Here is an 18,250-nt window from a genome sequence, read left to right as displayed (position 1 = left end):
TTCAGCTGTCTGGTTGTTATTATTAGTATCTAAACTTTGCACCGTTTCTTGTTTGGCTTGGCAAAGTTCTCTCAATTTTTCTCTTTCTTTACGAATTCTTTCTGTTTCTTCTTTAAGTCCGGCAATATATGTTTCTGCTTCTCCTTGTTTCTCTGCTAACTCGGCATCTATCTTTGCATCATATTCTTCTTCAGTCAACAAGGAATCTGGATCTCCGAATACCTTGTAATCTACAATTCTATTGATCAAATCTTCCATAGCATCTGGATCATCTAGAGTTTTTACGTCAAATTCTTTAACAGTTAATAACCAGTCTCGATTTTCTGTTGTCGTGTATTGTCCAAGCCTAATAATCAATTCATCCAGAATATCTGGATCCTCAATAGTTCTTGTTTTGTGTTCCATTTTAACTGTATTCTGAACATTTGTGTATAGCAACAAGTCATCAATTCTACCTGACTCTTCTAGGCCTGACTTGAGCTCAGTTTTAGTGCCCACTTCGTACAATGGAGGCATTTTTAAGGGTAGTGTGGTTGAAGAAATAGATAAGAAAGAGGCAGAAAAACCGCTGGCACCAAATATCCAGCACAAGTCTAAACCCAAACGTTTAAAAAATTTTTGGAAGGTACTTATCTTTTTGGACATGTTGACTGTTTCCTTGTGTTGTTAATCCAAACTCGCTCCGGTTGAAGAAACCCGCTGTTGTGTTGAGTTGAGATTCATTTTCTGTTGCAAAATGAACACTCTGAAAAATATTGTTTCTGTGGTTCAAAATTTTGTAATGTAAATTGCTTTTTATTTACAAAAACAAACACGTAAAACTTCAGTTAATTTTTTTTTACTTGTTATCTGAAAGGTAAAGCATAAAAGTAAATAAACTTTTGAACTGTATATAATAAAGAACTGCTATGCGTGTCATATAATTCGATTTGCACCCCCCCCCCCTCAAACTTTCGATTTTACCCCCCCCCCCCCCTCAAATTTTCAATTTGCACCCCCCTCAACCTTTCAATTTATTTTTCCAACCCATTTTGGCGCCCCCTGAGGTCGGCGCCCGGGGACATATGTCGTCCCCCCACCCCCACCTCCTCGCTACGCTACTGCATATAATTAGTCTGACTGAAGATAGAATAGGTCCACAATTCTTTGAGTCATCAATTAGCCATATTTCTTTTAAATTATTTCACAATTTATTTTATTATTCAGTTAGGCCTATAATAATACTATCTACTGCAACTTTTTTGCACATTACTAGCCTAAAAAAACGTACCTAAAACGATAGAGTTTTAGAGATAAACAAGAATTTTTCACCCAGTAGAAAGCTGAAAGACAAAGAGAGTTGGTTTGGAATCTAATAAATAATAAATTAAGTTAAGTATTAAGAAACTTCAAACAATTTCGTATGCGTTGCCGTTACCTTCCTTTCTGACCTCTCCTTTTCAACAGCCACTATTGTCTCTTGCTCATCCTCATTCTCGATGAACAACAGCGTATTTGTCAGTGAATTTAATCTTTGTCTGGCCATTTGACTACTGTCTGTTAGTCAGTATTTTATTAGACAGCCTATTGCTGTTTTATTTACATCCGTTGCTCCTTAGGCTATCTCTTTTTGATTTCATTCAGAGAAGACCACTCTTATATTTTTTCGCTCAGCATAGGTCTTGGTCTTGGGATAATTTTGTAGTGTCTAAATCTAGACCTCTAGTCGAAGCCTTACGAGCTTAAAATATTAAGATATTTAGTATTTAGATTTAGAATCTAGATTTAGATCCATAGGCAATGGCTACTGGATGCAAGTTAACTGTTTCAATAATTCAATAGCTAGGCCTAACTATTAAGCAGAAGCTGCTAAGTCTGCAAGTAACTGACTCTCACTCAGTCCTACTCAACTGTGACTCAAGTTCAAGTATGTACCAAAAAAAATGACAAATTCTCTTCTATACACTAAATCTAGATTTAGATCTAGAATCTAGATCTAGATCTAGAAATCTACTATAATGGCATACTCAAAAGCAGTGGCGTAGCGAGGTCGGGTGTCACCCGGTGCGGCACTTAGGTGTCACCCCCCAGAGGCGTTGCGACCCTTCCCGGGACAAACTTTCAAGTTTTCGATTTGCACTCCCCCCCCCCCCCTTAAACTTTCGATTTGAACCCCCCTCCCTCAACTTTTTGATTTGCACCCCCCCCCCCCCCCTCAAACTTTTGTTTTGCACCCCCCCCTCAAGTTTTTCTCTATATATTTTGCTATTTTTTGCCTTGGTGTCACCCCCCTAAATGGTGTCACCCGGTGCGGTCCGCACCCCCCCCCCCCCCCCCCGCCCCCCCCCCCTTGCTACGCCCCTGCTCAAAAGTATACTCGGCACTATAATAATATTAATAAAAGTATTTAAAGCCCTAGGCCCTATCTATTTATGATTTTATATTTGATTGGAGTATTTCTTACTGCAAATTGTGAAATTGTAAACTTTAGGCCTATTACTTTATTTCTTTTTTCCACCATTACTAGATCTTCTAGATTTAGATCTAGCTAGAGTCTAGCTAGATTTAGATCTATGGCTGTTAAAAGAAATAAAAATAAAATGTTAGGGCCTGGATGGCCTAATATTTTTTAAAACAGTAAAATGTGGACAAATGCCTCTGCAGTGCATACTGAATACTGAATACTGTTACCCACCCCCTCCAATATATAGGAATTTATATTAATATAAAGTATTATAAAGGCCTATGTATATATATATATATATATATATATATATATATATATATATATATATATATATATATATATATATATATATATATATATGTATATATATATATATATATATATATATATATATATATATATATATATATATATATATATATATATATATATATAGGCCTTTATGTATATATTATATATATATAGGCCTAATCTAATCCAATATGTATTATGTATCTAACCTTAGCCCCTAAGCTCATTAATATTATTATTTTCAGTGCAAAAGCGGATTATATATGCTGTATTCCTGAGTGGTTACCCTGGCCTTGAAGTTTATCAGAGCTAAATTCATATCTCAGGCAAATTATATTCTTCAATTTATAGAAAGTAGTCTTAGTAAAACAGAAAGAAAATCACGTGGCTCAAAAATGACAGAATCATTGATTGCTTTAGTAAGTATTTTCTATAGGCCTGAATATTGCTTTTTTTTTTCTCTCAGTCAACAATTACATTAAAGAAAACTAACTTTTTTCAGTATTTATATAACTCTCCAGTTTTAAAAAAAATATTTTACATTGCAATAATATAACTAAGGGAATAGGCCCAGTATAAGGGGGGGGGGGGTAGAATAATAATGCAAGCTTGTGCGAAATAAAATAAAATAATGCTTTACACTTCATACACACAGGTACCTGAGCTTGGGCGCAGTAACGTAAAAATTAAAGATCATGAATTTGTTGAAAAGGCAATCAGAACAATGATGAGGGATGCACATCATAAGCTTCAGGTTAGTTACTCTCGTGTTAAATTGCCATGGTTTAATTAATGTTGAGTTTCTGCTCCCTAGTAGAATTAAACCACAAAGATCATTGATTGGAACATCCTCTTCATTGGAGACTTTAAAATTGGGTTGACCATGTTTACATTTATCTAATTAAGACATTTTTAGAATTGTTTCATTTGTAGGTGGTTGCTGATTTTGATTGGACCTTAACTAAACATTGTGAAAACAACAAAATATGCAGTACAACCCATGGTGAGTTATTGCCCTTTGCTTATAACTGCATTGCCAGTGGATAAGTTGTATACTTTTATCTGTAGGTGGTGGCAGATTTTGATCGTACGCTTTCAAAATACTCTGAAAATGGGAAGATATGTAACACGACACACAGTGAGTTTAAGTTGGATTGGGTTGTGTAGTATTAAAAAGCTTTATCTGTGTGCTCAGTTTTCATTTGGCTTTCATGTTTGGTAATTCAGTGAAACATTTATATTAATCATGTGTGGTTTGTCTGTTATTGAATTTGTTTTATCTTTGATGTAGTTTAAAAAACTTACTATGTTCTAATGTCCTAGCTAAATTAATATTTTAATTTTTTAGAAGAAATTAATCCGTCAACTAAATTTATAACTTTGCTTATTTATTATTTATAATTTAGATTTAACACATTTACCAATATTTTTACTTAGAGATAAAAATTTATGAAAGTAGTAAACAGAAAACCCATAACAATAGAAGTATTAATTAAATGCAAAGTTAATTTTAGTCATGTATTTTCTTCTAGTAAATATAACATAATCTGAATCTTACAGTAATTCTAATTTTTTCTTAGACATTATCTACAGCATCAACTAAATTGATTAATTATAGATCACCCTAGTGTAGCTGAATAGATCTTATCTCATCAGTTCTTTCTTTAGTATAAAAGATCTCTGTGGTAAATGTAAGAAGTTTGTGAAGAACTCATAAGCCCACTAATTTTCTCCTTAGAGTTCTTTTGTTACGAAATATTTCCTGAATGATATTTAATTAATTCCTACCTACTGTACAATCTGGTCAGAACCTTACCACAGCCCGCATTAACCCTTACTACATCAGACCTGGTCATGTCTAACCTTTACAAACTAGTCTTCTCAATTTCAGTAGTACTGTAATAACTTTAAAAAGACCTAGGAGTCTATGTATAATAAAATGTTGTGGTAATAACTATTTACAATCCTGAATAATTGTAATAAAAATGTTGCCATGGATCAAGAGAATTGTATTTATTAGGTATCTAAGTTTTGCTTCTCATTTCTCCAGTGCCAGAATAGGCATTCTTTTGTATAAAATACTTTTACTTCCTCTTGTAAACTCAAATATTTGGCTTATGAAGTCATAACACAGAGATTATTTGATGCACAAACTGACACTCTAACACCATAATCTATCACAACTTTACACAGTGTCACCTATAGAAGCTTTAAATAATAATTAGGTTGAAACATTTTAGCTTTTATTTTGTACTTTGTGTATCTGCTATTAGTGTGATATTATTAGATGTAAATATCAATTTTGTTTATGTAGTAATTGTTAGTAAACTTTCTCAAAATGGTCGTAATTTAAGTACCAATTATGATAGATTTCTCCTAAATAACCTGATTTCAGTTTTAACATAAACAGTATTATTATGTTTTGAAACAAAAATATTGTTGACATTGAGAAAATTTATTAATTTGAAATTTCATGAACTTATTAAATAACTGAACTGTTAGTAAATTTGTAGCCACTGTATTATAATTTTGTTGATTTGCTTTGTGTGTTAGGTGTTCTAGAGGAAAGCACCCTCATGCCTGACTCTTTCAAAATAGCGGTATGTCAATTTTACCTCAATCTTAAAAAGTGCACATAAAGCTTATAATTAAGGTTCATGACTTCTTTTAACTTGTTATTTATTTGTAAAAAAAAAATATTGTTTCATCTCTTACAATTTTGGCCAAATTAATTATAAATATTTGTAAAATTTTAGGCACGCAAACTCAAGGACACCTATCTGCCCATAGAATTTGATCACAATCTTTCTATAGAGGAAAAAATTCCAAAAATGATTGAATGGTTAGTGTTTTATATTTTTTTACATCATGTCATTGGAAATGTGTATTAATTTTAGAGAATATAAATGTTAGGTATCATTTCTACATTTACTTATGTAGGTGGAGCAAAGGTCATGAATTGATCATTGGCTGTTCTCTCTCACGAAATAAACTAGAGCGCATAGTGGCTCAGTCTGAAGCTCGCTTGAGGTGAGTTGTCATTATGTTTATGTTTGGTTGAAATCATTGTGTTAAATAAATTCTAACTCAGCAGTTTTACCTGCTCAAATGTTGTTGGTTTTTATCCAGACCCTGGATGAAAAACATTTACAAAAATGGAATATGAATGTTTAGCTTGATGTTACTAAACATGCTTTAAACTAGATTGGAAGATTATCCAACTTACCTGCTTTGTTTTATAAAGAGATAACCAGTGTGAGAAAAAACATTTCTGTAAGGAAAGTTACATTGGCTACACCCTTTCATTTGTTTATCCAAATATTATATGCTACAAGGCTGAGTGAACTTAAAATGCTCTTGTATTTAGAAATGGATGCAAATGGTTCTTTGAGGAGCTGCATGAACGTGACATCCCAATCCTGATCTTTTCTGCTGGTATAGGGGACATAATTCACCTGGCAATATCTCAGCAAGCCCAGTTTCATCCAGAGAATATGAAAATTGTTTCCAATTTTCTCACGTTTGATGAAAAGGTTGCAACAATTTTTCGTTTTTTTAACTTGGTCTAGACAAGAAGCTTATGATTTTTTCTACTTATTTTACAAACATTAATTTAAAACAATTTATCATTTATCAAGAAAAATTGTCTGATTTCTTACGTTAATTTTCTCTACAAATATGATCATGTAAAATAATATTTCCCTTTTGTTTAGGAAATTGTGGTTGGGTTTGCTGATGAGATCATACACACGTTCAACAAGAATGAGAACGCTATACACTCAAGTGATTATTTCTTCAACATCAAACACAGAGAAAATCTTCTACTGATGGGGGACTCTGTTGGTGACCTTCGCATGGCAGAGGGTGCTGATCATGTAGAGTGTATCCTGAAAATAGGTTTTCTTAATTTTAAGGTGAATGTCAGAAATTGAAAACCTGTTTAGTCAGTTCATGTTTGATCAGTTTTTAATCATGTTTATTCTTTTCTGTCTGCAGGTTGAAGAAAGTCTAGAGCTGTACATGAACAGTTTTGATATAGTCATAGTAGAAGATGAAAGTTTAGATGTTGTGAATGGCATTATGAAAGCTATAGTTGGATCAACACCTTAGTTATAGGTGTATTCATTACAACACTGTATTTATTAGATTTTTGGTGCTCCCAAATTTATAATGAATGTGTGCAGATTTTACCAACATTTTGATCCTTTTGTTTTAGACTTTCAGTATTTAGTGAACTAAATTATTTAGAAAGCTACGAATAGTCTCCAAAATAATTTTATATATGTATCTACTTTACTAAAAATACATCTATACATAGAAATATAATATGTAGTGCAACTAAAATTGTTTAGTAAAAGGTATTTAGTTTTATAAATTGTGAGTTTGTTCACAGTAAAATTTTGATATTATAACTTGATTCTAAAACACACGGATTGCTGTCAAGAGTGAGTGATGCTGAGTGTTCTACATGAATCAATTACCCACTGCCACTAGAATATGCTTAATTCCATGTTTTTTCCATGCCTTAATGTTGTACAATCCATTTCATATATTGTGATAACTTAACGCTGTTATATAACACTTTTATAATTATTTTTTTAACTTGCTAAAACATTTATAAATGTGAACTGTAAAAAATGTCCTTACCTTACCATTTGTCAACATTTCTAGGTTTTTGGTTAAATTTCAGTTTTTCCTATTCAAAATGTGTATATCTATGTTAGATATTTTCTCCCTAAACAATTGTTTATTAATAGCAAAATAGTAACCCATTCACAATTCCATAATTTGAGCTGCTTTTCACAATTGTATATGTTAACAATATTTTTTTTCAAAGTCATGCCCATCTTTTTGTTATGCTTAATGTAGCATAAAAGTGAATCTTAGATCTCTGATCCTGTAGTCAACCACCTTCTAACAATAAATCCAACTGTTACAAGTGAACATTTTGTTTTGTGGTGGTAACATTGCTCAGAACACTGCATTCTACACCCCTACCCCCCCGAATACACAGAGAGATTACTGAATAAGACAAGATTATCTGGACATTGACTAATTTATTGCATCAAACACAATAGAGGTGAGATAGTGTGTAAAAAAATAAGTTCATATAAAAAAACAATATGTCAGTTAAATTTGTCAGCAGTGATTATTTTAATGGGAAGAATGTACAATCTGATTTATACAGAGCAGTGGCAAGGGAAAATACTTAAATAACTCAGTGTTTTTATAATAGAACATTAAACACTAGGGTCTTATGTTATGGATTAAGGATTGAGATAGCAGGCAATGGTGATGTGAATTTTCTCCTGTTTTATAAAAGCTGACAAGTCAAATAACAGATTGGGTATCAGCAAAAACCCAGATAATACAGCAGCTGATGGACCTGTGACAGAAACCTAATACAATACTTCATTAACAGATTTGATAAAAATAATACATAAACCAACACACTGGATACATAAAAAAAAATCTTAGAGACTAAAAAATCTAAAAATGTGTTAATAACCTAAAATTTCTAATGCAATTAAATTATATATTTTCATTATTATATTTCAAAATATAAAAATGGCATAATTATCACAGAATAGGTACATGACTTTGATCAAACAAGCACAAGATGTAGCTATGTATTTAATATATTATATAAATATTACTTGTGTGATTAATCAATAAATAATGTACAATGCTGATTGAAAAGTACAAGGAAAGTTGATTAGCCTGAGGTTGTATAAAACTGATTTTATAAATTCACGCTTTGTATGAAAAGTTTTTAAAAACATTTTTATAATTGTGTATTAATTTTAGAACTGCTAAAACAAAAAATATATAAAATATTTTACAAAAACGTAGTTTTTTTTACACAAAATTGATCTGTCAAGAGTTTAAGCATTGAGATTAACATAAACAAGTGTGAGAAAAAATTTCTGTTCACATCTAATTTGCCACGTGATGGTAGGATTCTCCTATGTGTTACAGGTTATCTAGACATTAAAAATACTGCCTTACAATCTTAATTCTGGTAATTTCACAGCTTTCAAGCCAAAACTGAGATACAGCAGCATTAGCTTAGGGACTTTCATCTCCCAGCATCACTTTTTCTTTTTAAATTAATATATTTATAGATATGTAGAGAGAGGCAGTAAATTGGATTTAAAAAATATACAAGTATGTAAATGGGAGGGAGGAAAAGTCAAAATCTAAGTCCACTCTGGTTAAGTTAGAACATAACATCACAAATTGAATGGATATCATCAATACTATTTATCTGATAAAAGGTTATCTTAAACAAAATTTAAGTTAATTCCTTCCTATAAGACTAGTGATATTGCATAAAATTATAACAATACTCTTGTTGGGTCTGCACTTAGTTTTTGTGCATTGATTTCCCATACTATACGAATAGATGTTTTTAAAATACTGCTCACTTGTATTTACCAAGAGTAAATGGTACAACATCTGAAGAAAATAATGAAATGCAGAATTATAATAATCATTCCATAATTTAAGCTGACAAAAATTGCCGCATTAAAAAAAAATTTCTTTTTACAAAAACAAGCATTTAAAAAAGGAAAAAACCTAAAATAGTTTAAGAAAAATATAATAAGCATATACATAGAAAGAAGCTTAATTATAAGCAGTGAAAATTAGAGTTAAGGTAAATTAAAAAGTTATACCCTGTGGTCATAAAATCATAAAATGCAACTTAAAATGATCAATAGAATAGAAAAGAATATGTTTAAAAATTAATGTAAGCCCTATATGCAATAAATTAATGTACAATTTGATTGTGTCTGCACTTTAAAAGAAACATTTTCATATTAAAATAATACAAATAGAATAACAATCACATAATAACATAAAAAATATGTAGCTAACAAAATCAATACACCAAATTTGAGATCTAAAAACAATTCTAGCAGAAAAAAAAAGAACTTGTAAAAACATTTTAGTATGTTCTATAATAGTTCATGAGAGCTCCTATAATGTACATTTTTTAAAGAAGACTTTTTTCAGGAACCTAATTTTTATGTTATTATTTATCATAGTAAGCATCATACCATAACTGACCAGACTTTTTCAACATTCTGGGGATTAAAGAATAATTTATTTTATTTATCATTTAATAATAAAAATACATATGTACAGAATTTTAAAGGCAACATTTTATTATAGCTTTTTGGCTTAATTCACCTACCTTATAATGTCAGCACAAGCAGTATATAAAGTTTTATTCCGATATTCTATTCCATGTTTCTTGCACAATGACTCAACCAGTGGAGCTACCTTGTGATAGTTCATTCTAGGCATTGTAGGAAATAAACTAAAAGAAAAATTTAAATTATGTTATTTACATGAAGACAATATTGGTAGTGTTTGTTTTGACGATAGACAGGAAATATGCAATGTGCTTAAATCCTCTCACATCCAATTAAGGATATATTTATCATCATCTGGTTGAGAGGAAATAAACAATAAACACTGTGTTTATTTCCTGTACACGATGTGAGAGGATATAAGCATATGCATATTCCCAATACAGTATGATGAAACTGTCTGAATAAAAACAAAAACAAAAAAAACCATTCTACAAGATACAAATTTCATTAAATTCATAAAGTAAGTTAAATTTTTAAATATTTGTTCTAACAATCGATTGCTCTTACCATAAGCCTAATCCTAACCACTAAGCCTAACCCTAAGTCCAACCCAAGTTAGATCTAATGCATTAAAAATATAAAAATAACACCATTTGCGCCCATAACAAAAAAAAAACATAATTAAGACAGGTTTTGAACCTGAAAACAATACTGAAAAAATGTGTAAAAATTAACAGACTATAAAAATAAAATATTGAATGAAACAAACCTCTCTAAAAAATTCTTAAAATATGTATGGTTATAAATTAAAGCATCTGATTGGATGTAATAGGATCTAAGCACATTGCATATTTCTTCTTAAGGACTTCATACAATTATAAACAAATATTTAAAGAAAACGAATATATATTTATATTCTGTTATAATTTTTTATGATGTATCACAAAGTGGGGGGACCACACTGGGTATCACCATTCAAAGAGGTGACACCAAAATAAAATAATCTAATTTAATGATAGTTTGCTTTTTTTTTTGGATTAGTTTAATAGCTTATTACAGATGTGTACATCATTGAGCACTGGGTGGTGCTATCTTCCCAAGGGGTGATATCAATCTGCCTGTATTTTAGTTAATGTTAATGAAGAAGGTGGAATCTTTGTGTTACCCCACCAGGTGACACCAGACTTGTGATGCAAATGTCATTATAACAGTGATGGATATTGATTAAATGTTGTCAGCAAGAACAATTAAAATTTACTATGGAGTGTTAATATCAGTACTGGGTGTACAAACAATTCACTATAAACCCTCTGGCTAAATTAATATGACTTAACAGTTACATTAATAATTCTACTATTTACAGATGACATAGCAAGGATGGAAGTGCTTATATCATCCAATGAATTGATGAAATAAGTATTTTTTTAATGTTTAGATCTATATTTTATGTAGAAGTGTTTTTTGTTTTTCCACAGACTATTTCGTCATACTTTGTATATATCCTAAACCAGATGTGAGAGGATCTAACCCAGTAGCGTATTTCCTCTATCGTTTGTTGAAATAAGCAATACCAGCAAGGATTTGCAAACAGTGTATTTATAAAAGGGAATAAATGTGTCCAGCTTGTTTGGGGATTGCCCAAATTATTGAAGCTAAAAAATAATTTTAAAACATCACTAATAGGAAAAAAAACTACATGTATTTTATCCACTTTAAATAAAATCATACAAGAAATTACATTTTTAATGTATAAATTTTTTCCCAGATGAAATTTCAAAACATAAATATCCTACATGAATCTATGGAAAAAGTATTTTAGCATTAGAAATGATCCATAACATTGATAGTTCCTGTTTTGGCATTAAGGATCCCACCCCATTGTGGTACTTACTGGTGCTCAATCTGATAGTTGAGGTGACCTGTGAACCAGTCGTTGAACCAGCTAGACTTGACGTTACAACTTGACCTCAGCTGCAAGGTGAACCAGTCCAGATTTTTGCTGTCTCTGTCTACCTCGTTGGGCAGGTGACTCATTTGTGTGACCCAGGTGAACCAGTGACTTTCAACAAACCTACAGAGAAAAATGTTCAGATCTCATGTACATGCTTAGAATAGAATGTAGGTCAATCTTTAAAAATTAACAGATACTTAAAATTTAAAGAGTTAAGCATTTGGTTTTTGTACCTCATGCCCATATAAAAAGCAAATGTTCCCCAACCACCAAAAAATGGTGTGTAGCAGTAGAAAAATCTCATGAAGAATGCAATGGCCAGTCCAAGGTCCTGAAAGATACATTACATTCATAGTTCAATCTTTCGATATATTGTTTTTAAATTTATTATAATGTGACCTGGTACTCTTCAAACTTTCCAAGACTGATTTTTTTTAATTTTCAAAAATTTATTTAGAGAATTTTTTTTTTTAAATTAGTAAGGTGTAAACATCGTTATTTACGTTTGGTTACGTTTGGTTACATTTGGTAAAAAACAAGATTGTAACAAAATTAATTAAAAATAAACTACATACCTTTTTGATTTAAAAATTATTTGTGTAAAATGATCTTAAAAGAATTTCAATTGAAATTATCTTACCAGCCAGTCTCTCCTTTTAAGACAAAAGTAAATGATCTCAAAATGGAAATAAATTGGTAATAATAAGGGTGGTCCCACTGAAAAAATAGAATGTAAAATCTTGATGGTAACTTGAACACAAGTAACTTCAAAACTTGAACATAAGGTCAAAATTAAGAGGGTATTAGCTAACAGCTACAGGACATCCCCCCCCCCCTGGAACTATTACCCCCCCCCCCCCCCTCAAGTTAGAAGCCTAACTCTAACTAAAATTCTATCCTATATACTACTTTAATCTTAACCTTAAGAAAAAGACCAAAACCTAAGCATCCACCTTAGCCTAAAACTTCACACAAAACCAAAACCAACGCTAGACATTGGTTTAAGCCTAACCCTAACACTAGCCTTAACCCTAACTCTAACCCAAACCCTAGCCCTAAACCTAACCCTAACCTTAACCCTAAACCTAACCCTAATGTCCTACAGGGTGGGGGGGGGGGGTAATTACTCCGGGGGTAATGTTGGGGGGGAAATGTCTGGGGGGTAATTGACAAGGGGGAAAATGCCCTGTTCCCTTAGCTAACAATAAAGCTAAACTGTCTCTCTCGAGACACCAAATCTTTAATGTAAAGAGTCTTTGTACCATTAAAGCTGTTTCATTTCTGAAATTGGTTTAAAATATAAAACGAGCAGAAAAAAAAAGATTTTTAAAGAGAAAAACGTTAAATCATTTTTAAACAACTATTGAAAATTTCCAAGGTCAAATACTTACATAGAAAAAAATATTCATGCTGCCATTGATAAGGCATAAAACCTTTCTTCTTTTTACCAAACTCAACAGGAAGCTTGTCTCCAATAAGAAACAGATACGCAATTTCAACATCTGGATCTTTTTTGATTAAGTTTGGTTTTGCATGGTGCTGAAAGTGGCGGAAGTTCCACCAATGAGATGAGGCTCCCTGATACAAATGATGAATAATTGTTTGATTTGAAGGGTTGTTAGAAATTTTAAAAAATAAACTAAATAAACTGCATTCAATTACATTGATTAATTCAAAAGATTCACCTTCATAAAGCCAATAGTTAAATGATGGAATAGGTGTGATCTCTTGAGGTCAGGGAAAACACTATGGTGACCATAATCATGCTGGGTCCACCCTGCTTGGGCCTGAAATCATGACAAGACCAGATGACACTTAGTTGGCATTGATGTCAGCAACTTTACAGAAAGTCATATAAGCAAGATTTTTTTCATATTTTTATTCATGATTTTAATTTTTTTTTAAATATTTTTTTTTTCATTTTAAGGTGGCATTTAAAAATAGTAATATTCTAGATTTAATTAAAATTTAATTTTTTTATTTAAAAATAGTTAGGCCCCTAATATTCTAGATTTAATTAAAATTTTCTTTTTTTGAGAATACTGCATTATTCTAATTAGTGCTATATCAATTTCTTTAAATTGCATGAAAAAGTTCCATTTCAGCAGGAATATCAATGATCCCATTTGGCTCTTTAAGTTAAAATAATATGAACTAGACTGTTCTAGGATGAGTGGATACATGAGAATGGGATTCACTAGTGTCAAAAAAATATCTATATTTAATTAGACTGGGTTAAAAATATTAAATATTTCTTAAAATAATTCTAAATCCCATTTTTCTAAAACATAAAAAATAAGAACTTACTTCAATTTTAATGCGTTTTTCCTTTTTACTGTGTAATACTTTTCTTAAGACTATATTAAGTCAAGTGTAATAATGTTTATATAAGTGTGTATTTTGCTTAAAATATGTACCTGAACTGTTGCCAAAATGAGTATGGCTGCCAGTGTTATATACCACTGTGTTCCAAAATACCATAACAAGCACCACGCAAGTACCTCTAGACCGATGATGTGGAAAAAATGAAATAGATAAAACCATGGATCTGATTTAAGCCAACCACTTTTTACAACCATCTCTCTCAGATCTCTGAAGTCTTTTTTAAGAGTACTCTGTAGGGAATAAATAGAAAGTGTAGGGTTTTACATAAACAATTCAATACAATTTTAAGGTTGTGCAAAACTAAATAAGCGATAAAATAATATGTGATTTACTTTTGTGAATAAGATAATAAAACTGTACTGTTAATATGTTCTTATCTTCATTCCTTCCAGAAATTTACTATTATAATAATCTATTAAAATAATGGGTCATTTTTCATAGGCAGAGAGTATGCAGATAATGAAAAGGTAAGTGTGTTGTAAGTTTAAAGCCTGAAATAGTGCTCATTTTATAACTGTTAGGCATACATAATTTTTACTTGTTATTAAATGGCACTAAATATTTCCCATCTTTAATGCTGAAAATTATATAATTTAACTTAAAAGGAAAGCATCAAATTTAAAAATTAAATGAACCATAAATGATAAATCATCAAGCTGATAGAGCTTAACTTACTAATGGTGGATCAACAACATCACCAACATATAAACTTTGCAGGAATTTGCCGACTTTTTCTTTGTCATTGTGAAATGCAACCCAAGCATCCTGCAACAAAAAAAATGTATATGTAAACATATGTATGCTCATTCCTCTACTGATTCTGATATATGTTTTTATTGTGCAAAGTATAAGTAAATAAATTTGCTAAAAGTATAATGCTTTTTATTTTTGAAGACCTAGGACTACATATTTGGATAAGGTGAACCTCCAGTTCACACATATAGGCCTAATGTATGAAATAATTATATGCCCTCAGTACAAACTACTCATCTATAAAACATGTTATGTAGTAGGCTTATACTTTCATTACTCTCAATATTATAGTATGTGTTTACTTTTTCTACCTGTGATACTGATTGTCTATGAAAAAAATTAATTAATTAGGTAGGTAATTTACATACTATTGTAAGAGGACATCCTTAAACAATGTTACAATCAGAGGAGGTAGAGATGGGAGGTTGAAATGTTGTGACAATATGTGTCAATGGAGAAAGGGGGTATTTTTGACATGTTTTTGAGTTTTAAAAAGTATTGATAGAAAATAAAATTAGGTAGTTGTTTTGCATTTTTAAAACATTGTTATAGAAATGTATCAATATGGGAAATTGATATTTTACTAAGTTCAGGAAATATTTTAGAAAGAAGTAAATGTTTTAAAACCAAAATTATTAAAGGCTGAGGTGTTACATCATTTTGGGGTAAGATTCTGGCATTTTGGTGACGATGTGTGAAAGTGGTGAGAGGGAAGGTAAAAATATTTTTTAAAAATGTGATGTCTTTTATTTATGGATGACTCTTAATACCATAAAGAAAAAAACTTTTAAACCTAATAAAATTACCGTTGCATCCTCTCCTGCATAATGGTTAAGTATTTTGGCTCCACCAGGGTGTTTCTTGGCAAAGTTTGTTATGTCATACGCTTTTCCATTAATTAGTAGCCATTGGTCATCTTTTTTATTGTGTTTGCTCACTTCCTCAAAAGTGACAGTTTGTATGGCATGACTATGACCATTTTTAGCTTTTGTCCCATTCTCCATTTTTATTCCTTCAAATGGAACTATTTTAAGAGTTGGAAAAAAAATATTTAGAAGGCATATTTAGTATTTAGATTAGGGTCCAAAATCTAAATACTAATTCTAGCATAATTAATACAATTGAATAGGCCTAGTCTATACCTATATTAAACTATATTTTTAATTAATTAATAAAAAACTAAGTCTAATAGGCCTACTTAATAACTGTAGTATTAGTTACTTAGTACTAGTAGTAGTAGGCCTGTTTGAGTATTAGCCTATAGTATTTTTGTAGGCCTATTTCAATTTCGCTTAATTAATAATACCAGATAATAGATCTACTAACTACTTCTTAAGTCTTAAATAATATATTAAATTGTAGGTCTATTAAAATAAATTAAATTTTAAAAAATAGGCCTACTGACTACTCACTACTGACTAGAACTAGAATTTTCCAACAGGAATAGAAATACAACTTCAACACGCCTATCAAAAAAATCAAAGCAAATTTAGAAAGATTAATATTATTTTATAGACATGCACACACGTTAAAATGGAAGTCCCAGTTACATAAGTATAGATTTATAGATCTAAAATCTAGATGCCAAAAATACCAACACTTTGCGGGTGTATGGTGGTATTGGTAGCGGTAGCGTAACGCCACCGGTAGTCATAACAATTTCATAACAAACATTTTCCTATTACCACACACTGGCACACAAGTCGGTTAAATAGTTACAAAATAATTCCAAAGCATGAAGCTTTCTATCATTTTATTGTTGACATTTAAACATACGCATAGATTTAGATACTAGATACTAGATACTAATCGCAGCATAGTTTTCTTGCAGCCTGTCATTTTTTGTTGGATACCAAAGTTTTGTTCCACAATTTCAATGAGGAAGTGTCCCTTCTTTTTTTTTAACTTGCAGGTACACATGAACTCAAGTTTTGAAGTAGGCCTAGATTCTTCTAGTCCAGGGGTCGGCAACCTTTTGAGACGGCAGAGCCAAAAGTTACAATTTACAAAATTTCCCAGTTTTTAAAGCAGGGGCGGAACTACCATACCGCCAGACCCCGCAATGCGGGGGGGCCCATGACGTTTAGGGGCCCAGTTCCGACCAAAAAACAATGAATTTTTTTTTCAAAAATTATGTTTTTCATGCATCTTGAAAGTGGTTTTGTAAAAAAAAAAAAACAAATAGGGATGCCCACGAAGCTCATTTAAATAGTTTTGTACTATCTATATTAAAAAGCTATTGATTCTCTGAATTGTTACTTAAATAAAACGTACTATACAATAGTATAGCTATAAAAATCAATGTTTTCAAAATTGATATTATCAAAGCCAAAAATGAAAAAAATAAACATAACGCGATAAACCATTCGAGAATCAAACTAACGTCTTTATATAATTTTGACCAGCCTTTTCGATGTACTTGCACACTTATCAGGGGCGGAACTACAGTGCCGCCAGACACCGCAATGCGGGGGAGGGGGGCAGACCGATTGGGGGCCCAAAAATCCTGGCTAAATTATTTTTAAAAAAAAAAATGTAAAAAAAAATTAAAACAAAAAAAAATTTAAATTTTTTTTTTTTTTAAAATTAGGTGGAGGTCGAGTTATCTTTCTTCTACAGTTATAAAAAAACACGATAGTCGGCAAACGTCTTTGAAAAAAAATGTACAGACTATAGCTCGAGAGACCGCCAGACATATAGACAACTTCAAAGACGCAGGGGCGGAACTACAGTGCCGCCAGACACCGCAATGCGGGGGAGGGGGGCAGACCGATTGGGGGCCCAAAAATCCTGGCTAAATTATTTTAAAAAAAAAATGTAAAAAAAAAATTAAAAAAAAAAATTAATTTTTTTTTTTAAAATTAGGTGGAGGTCGAGTTATCTTTCTTCTACAGTTACAAAAAAACACGATAGTCGGCAAACGTCTTTGAAAAAAATGTACAGAATATAGCTCGAGAGACCGCCAGACATATAGACAACTTCAAAGACGTAGCCTACCTTTTTAGTTTTAGTGGCGTCGATTAGGAGAACAAAAAAGGATTGTTATATTGTTTACATTATTAAATATATATATATATATATATATATATATATATATATATATATATATATATATATATATATATATATATATATATATATATGATTGTGTGTTTAAACTACTGGCCTGGACTCTACAAAAAATATAATTATTTATTTCGATGTCATACATTTATAATTGCGTTCATTTTTACTTTAACAACTGTATCAATAAACTTGTGAAAGTTTAAGTTATCTCCCTTTAGCGAAGCATCTGAAGTTTTTGCCGGCACGCTTTGAAATCGG

At 31.2% G+C, this 18,250-nt stretch overlaps 2 protein-coding genes across 8 annotated transcripts; one reads left to right on the top strand and one right to left on the bottom strand.

Annotated features, from left to right (window-relative positions):
* The first annotated feature begins 1,647 nt into the window (after nt 1-1,647).
* LOC131954908 (7-methylguanosine phosphate-specific 5'-nucleotidase A) lies at nt 1,648-7,681 on the top strand. Of its 2 annotated transcripts, none has more exons than XM_059318738.1 (10): nt 1,648-1,906; nt 2,983-3,156; nt 3,393-3,491; nt 3,806-3,875; nt 5,291-5,337; nt 5,494-5,579; nt 5,678-5,767; nt 6,105-6,270; nt 6,451-6,651; nt 6,734-7,681. In XM_059318738.1, exons 2-10 carry the CDS (start codon nt 3,133-3,135, stop codon nt 6,845-6,847), a joined length of 897 nt encoding a protein of 298 aa, XP_059174721.1. In that variant the 5' UTR covers nt 1,648-1,906; nt 2,983-3,132; the 3' UTR covers nt 6,848-7,681. The 2 variants fall into 2 exon arrangements, with proteins under 2 accessions (XP_059174721.1, XP_059174722.1); XM_059318739.1 differs by lacking the exon at nt 3,806-3,875 and adding an exon at nt 3,671-3,740 and having other exon boundaries at nt 1,649-1,906.
* Nucleotides 7,682-7,774: 93 nt separating this feature from the next.
* Nucleotides 7,775-16,721, bottom strand: LOC131954907 (acyl-CoA 6-desaturase). 6 transcript variants are annotated; one of them, XM_059318732.1, is made up of 11 exons: nt 16,703-16,721; nt 15,733-15,950; nt 14,849-14,938; nt 14,206-14,403; nt 13,474-13,575; nt 13,180-13,366; nt 12,429-12,505; nt 12,022-12,119; nt 11,729-11,908; nt 9,936-10,061; nt 7,775-9,825 (listed from the first exon to the last, which is right to left on the bottom strand). In XM_059318732.1, exons 1-11 carry the CDS (start codon nt 16,704-16,706, stop codon nt 9,774-9,776), a joined length of 1,332 nt encoding a protein of 443 aa, XP_059174715.1. In that variant the 5' UTR covers nt 16,707-16,721; the 3' UTR covers nt 7,775-9,773. The 6 variants fall into 6 exon arrangements, with proteins under 6 accessions (XP_059174715.1, XP_059174719.1, XP_059174717.1 ...); XM_059318736.1 differs by having other exon boundaries at nt 16,619-16,715; XM_059318734.1 differs by lacking the exon at nt 16,703-16,721 and adding an exon at nt 16,454-16,555.
* Nucleotides 16,722-18,250: the final 1,529 nt, after the last annotated feature.

This window comes from Physella acuta, unplaced genomic scaffold, assembly GCF_028476545.2.
Source record: "Physella acuta isolate Inbredline_101_S28 unplaced genomic scaffold, ASM2847654v3 ptg001039l, whole genome shotgun sequence".
NCBI classification, from domain to species: Eukaryota; Metazoa; Mollusca; class Gastropoda; family Physidae; genus Physella; species Physella acuta.
The sequence above is the reverse complement of the archived record's forward strand: the minus strand, read 5'-3'. Positions and strand labels throughout refer to the sequence as shown.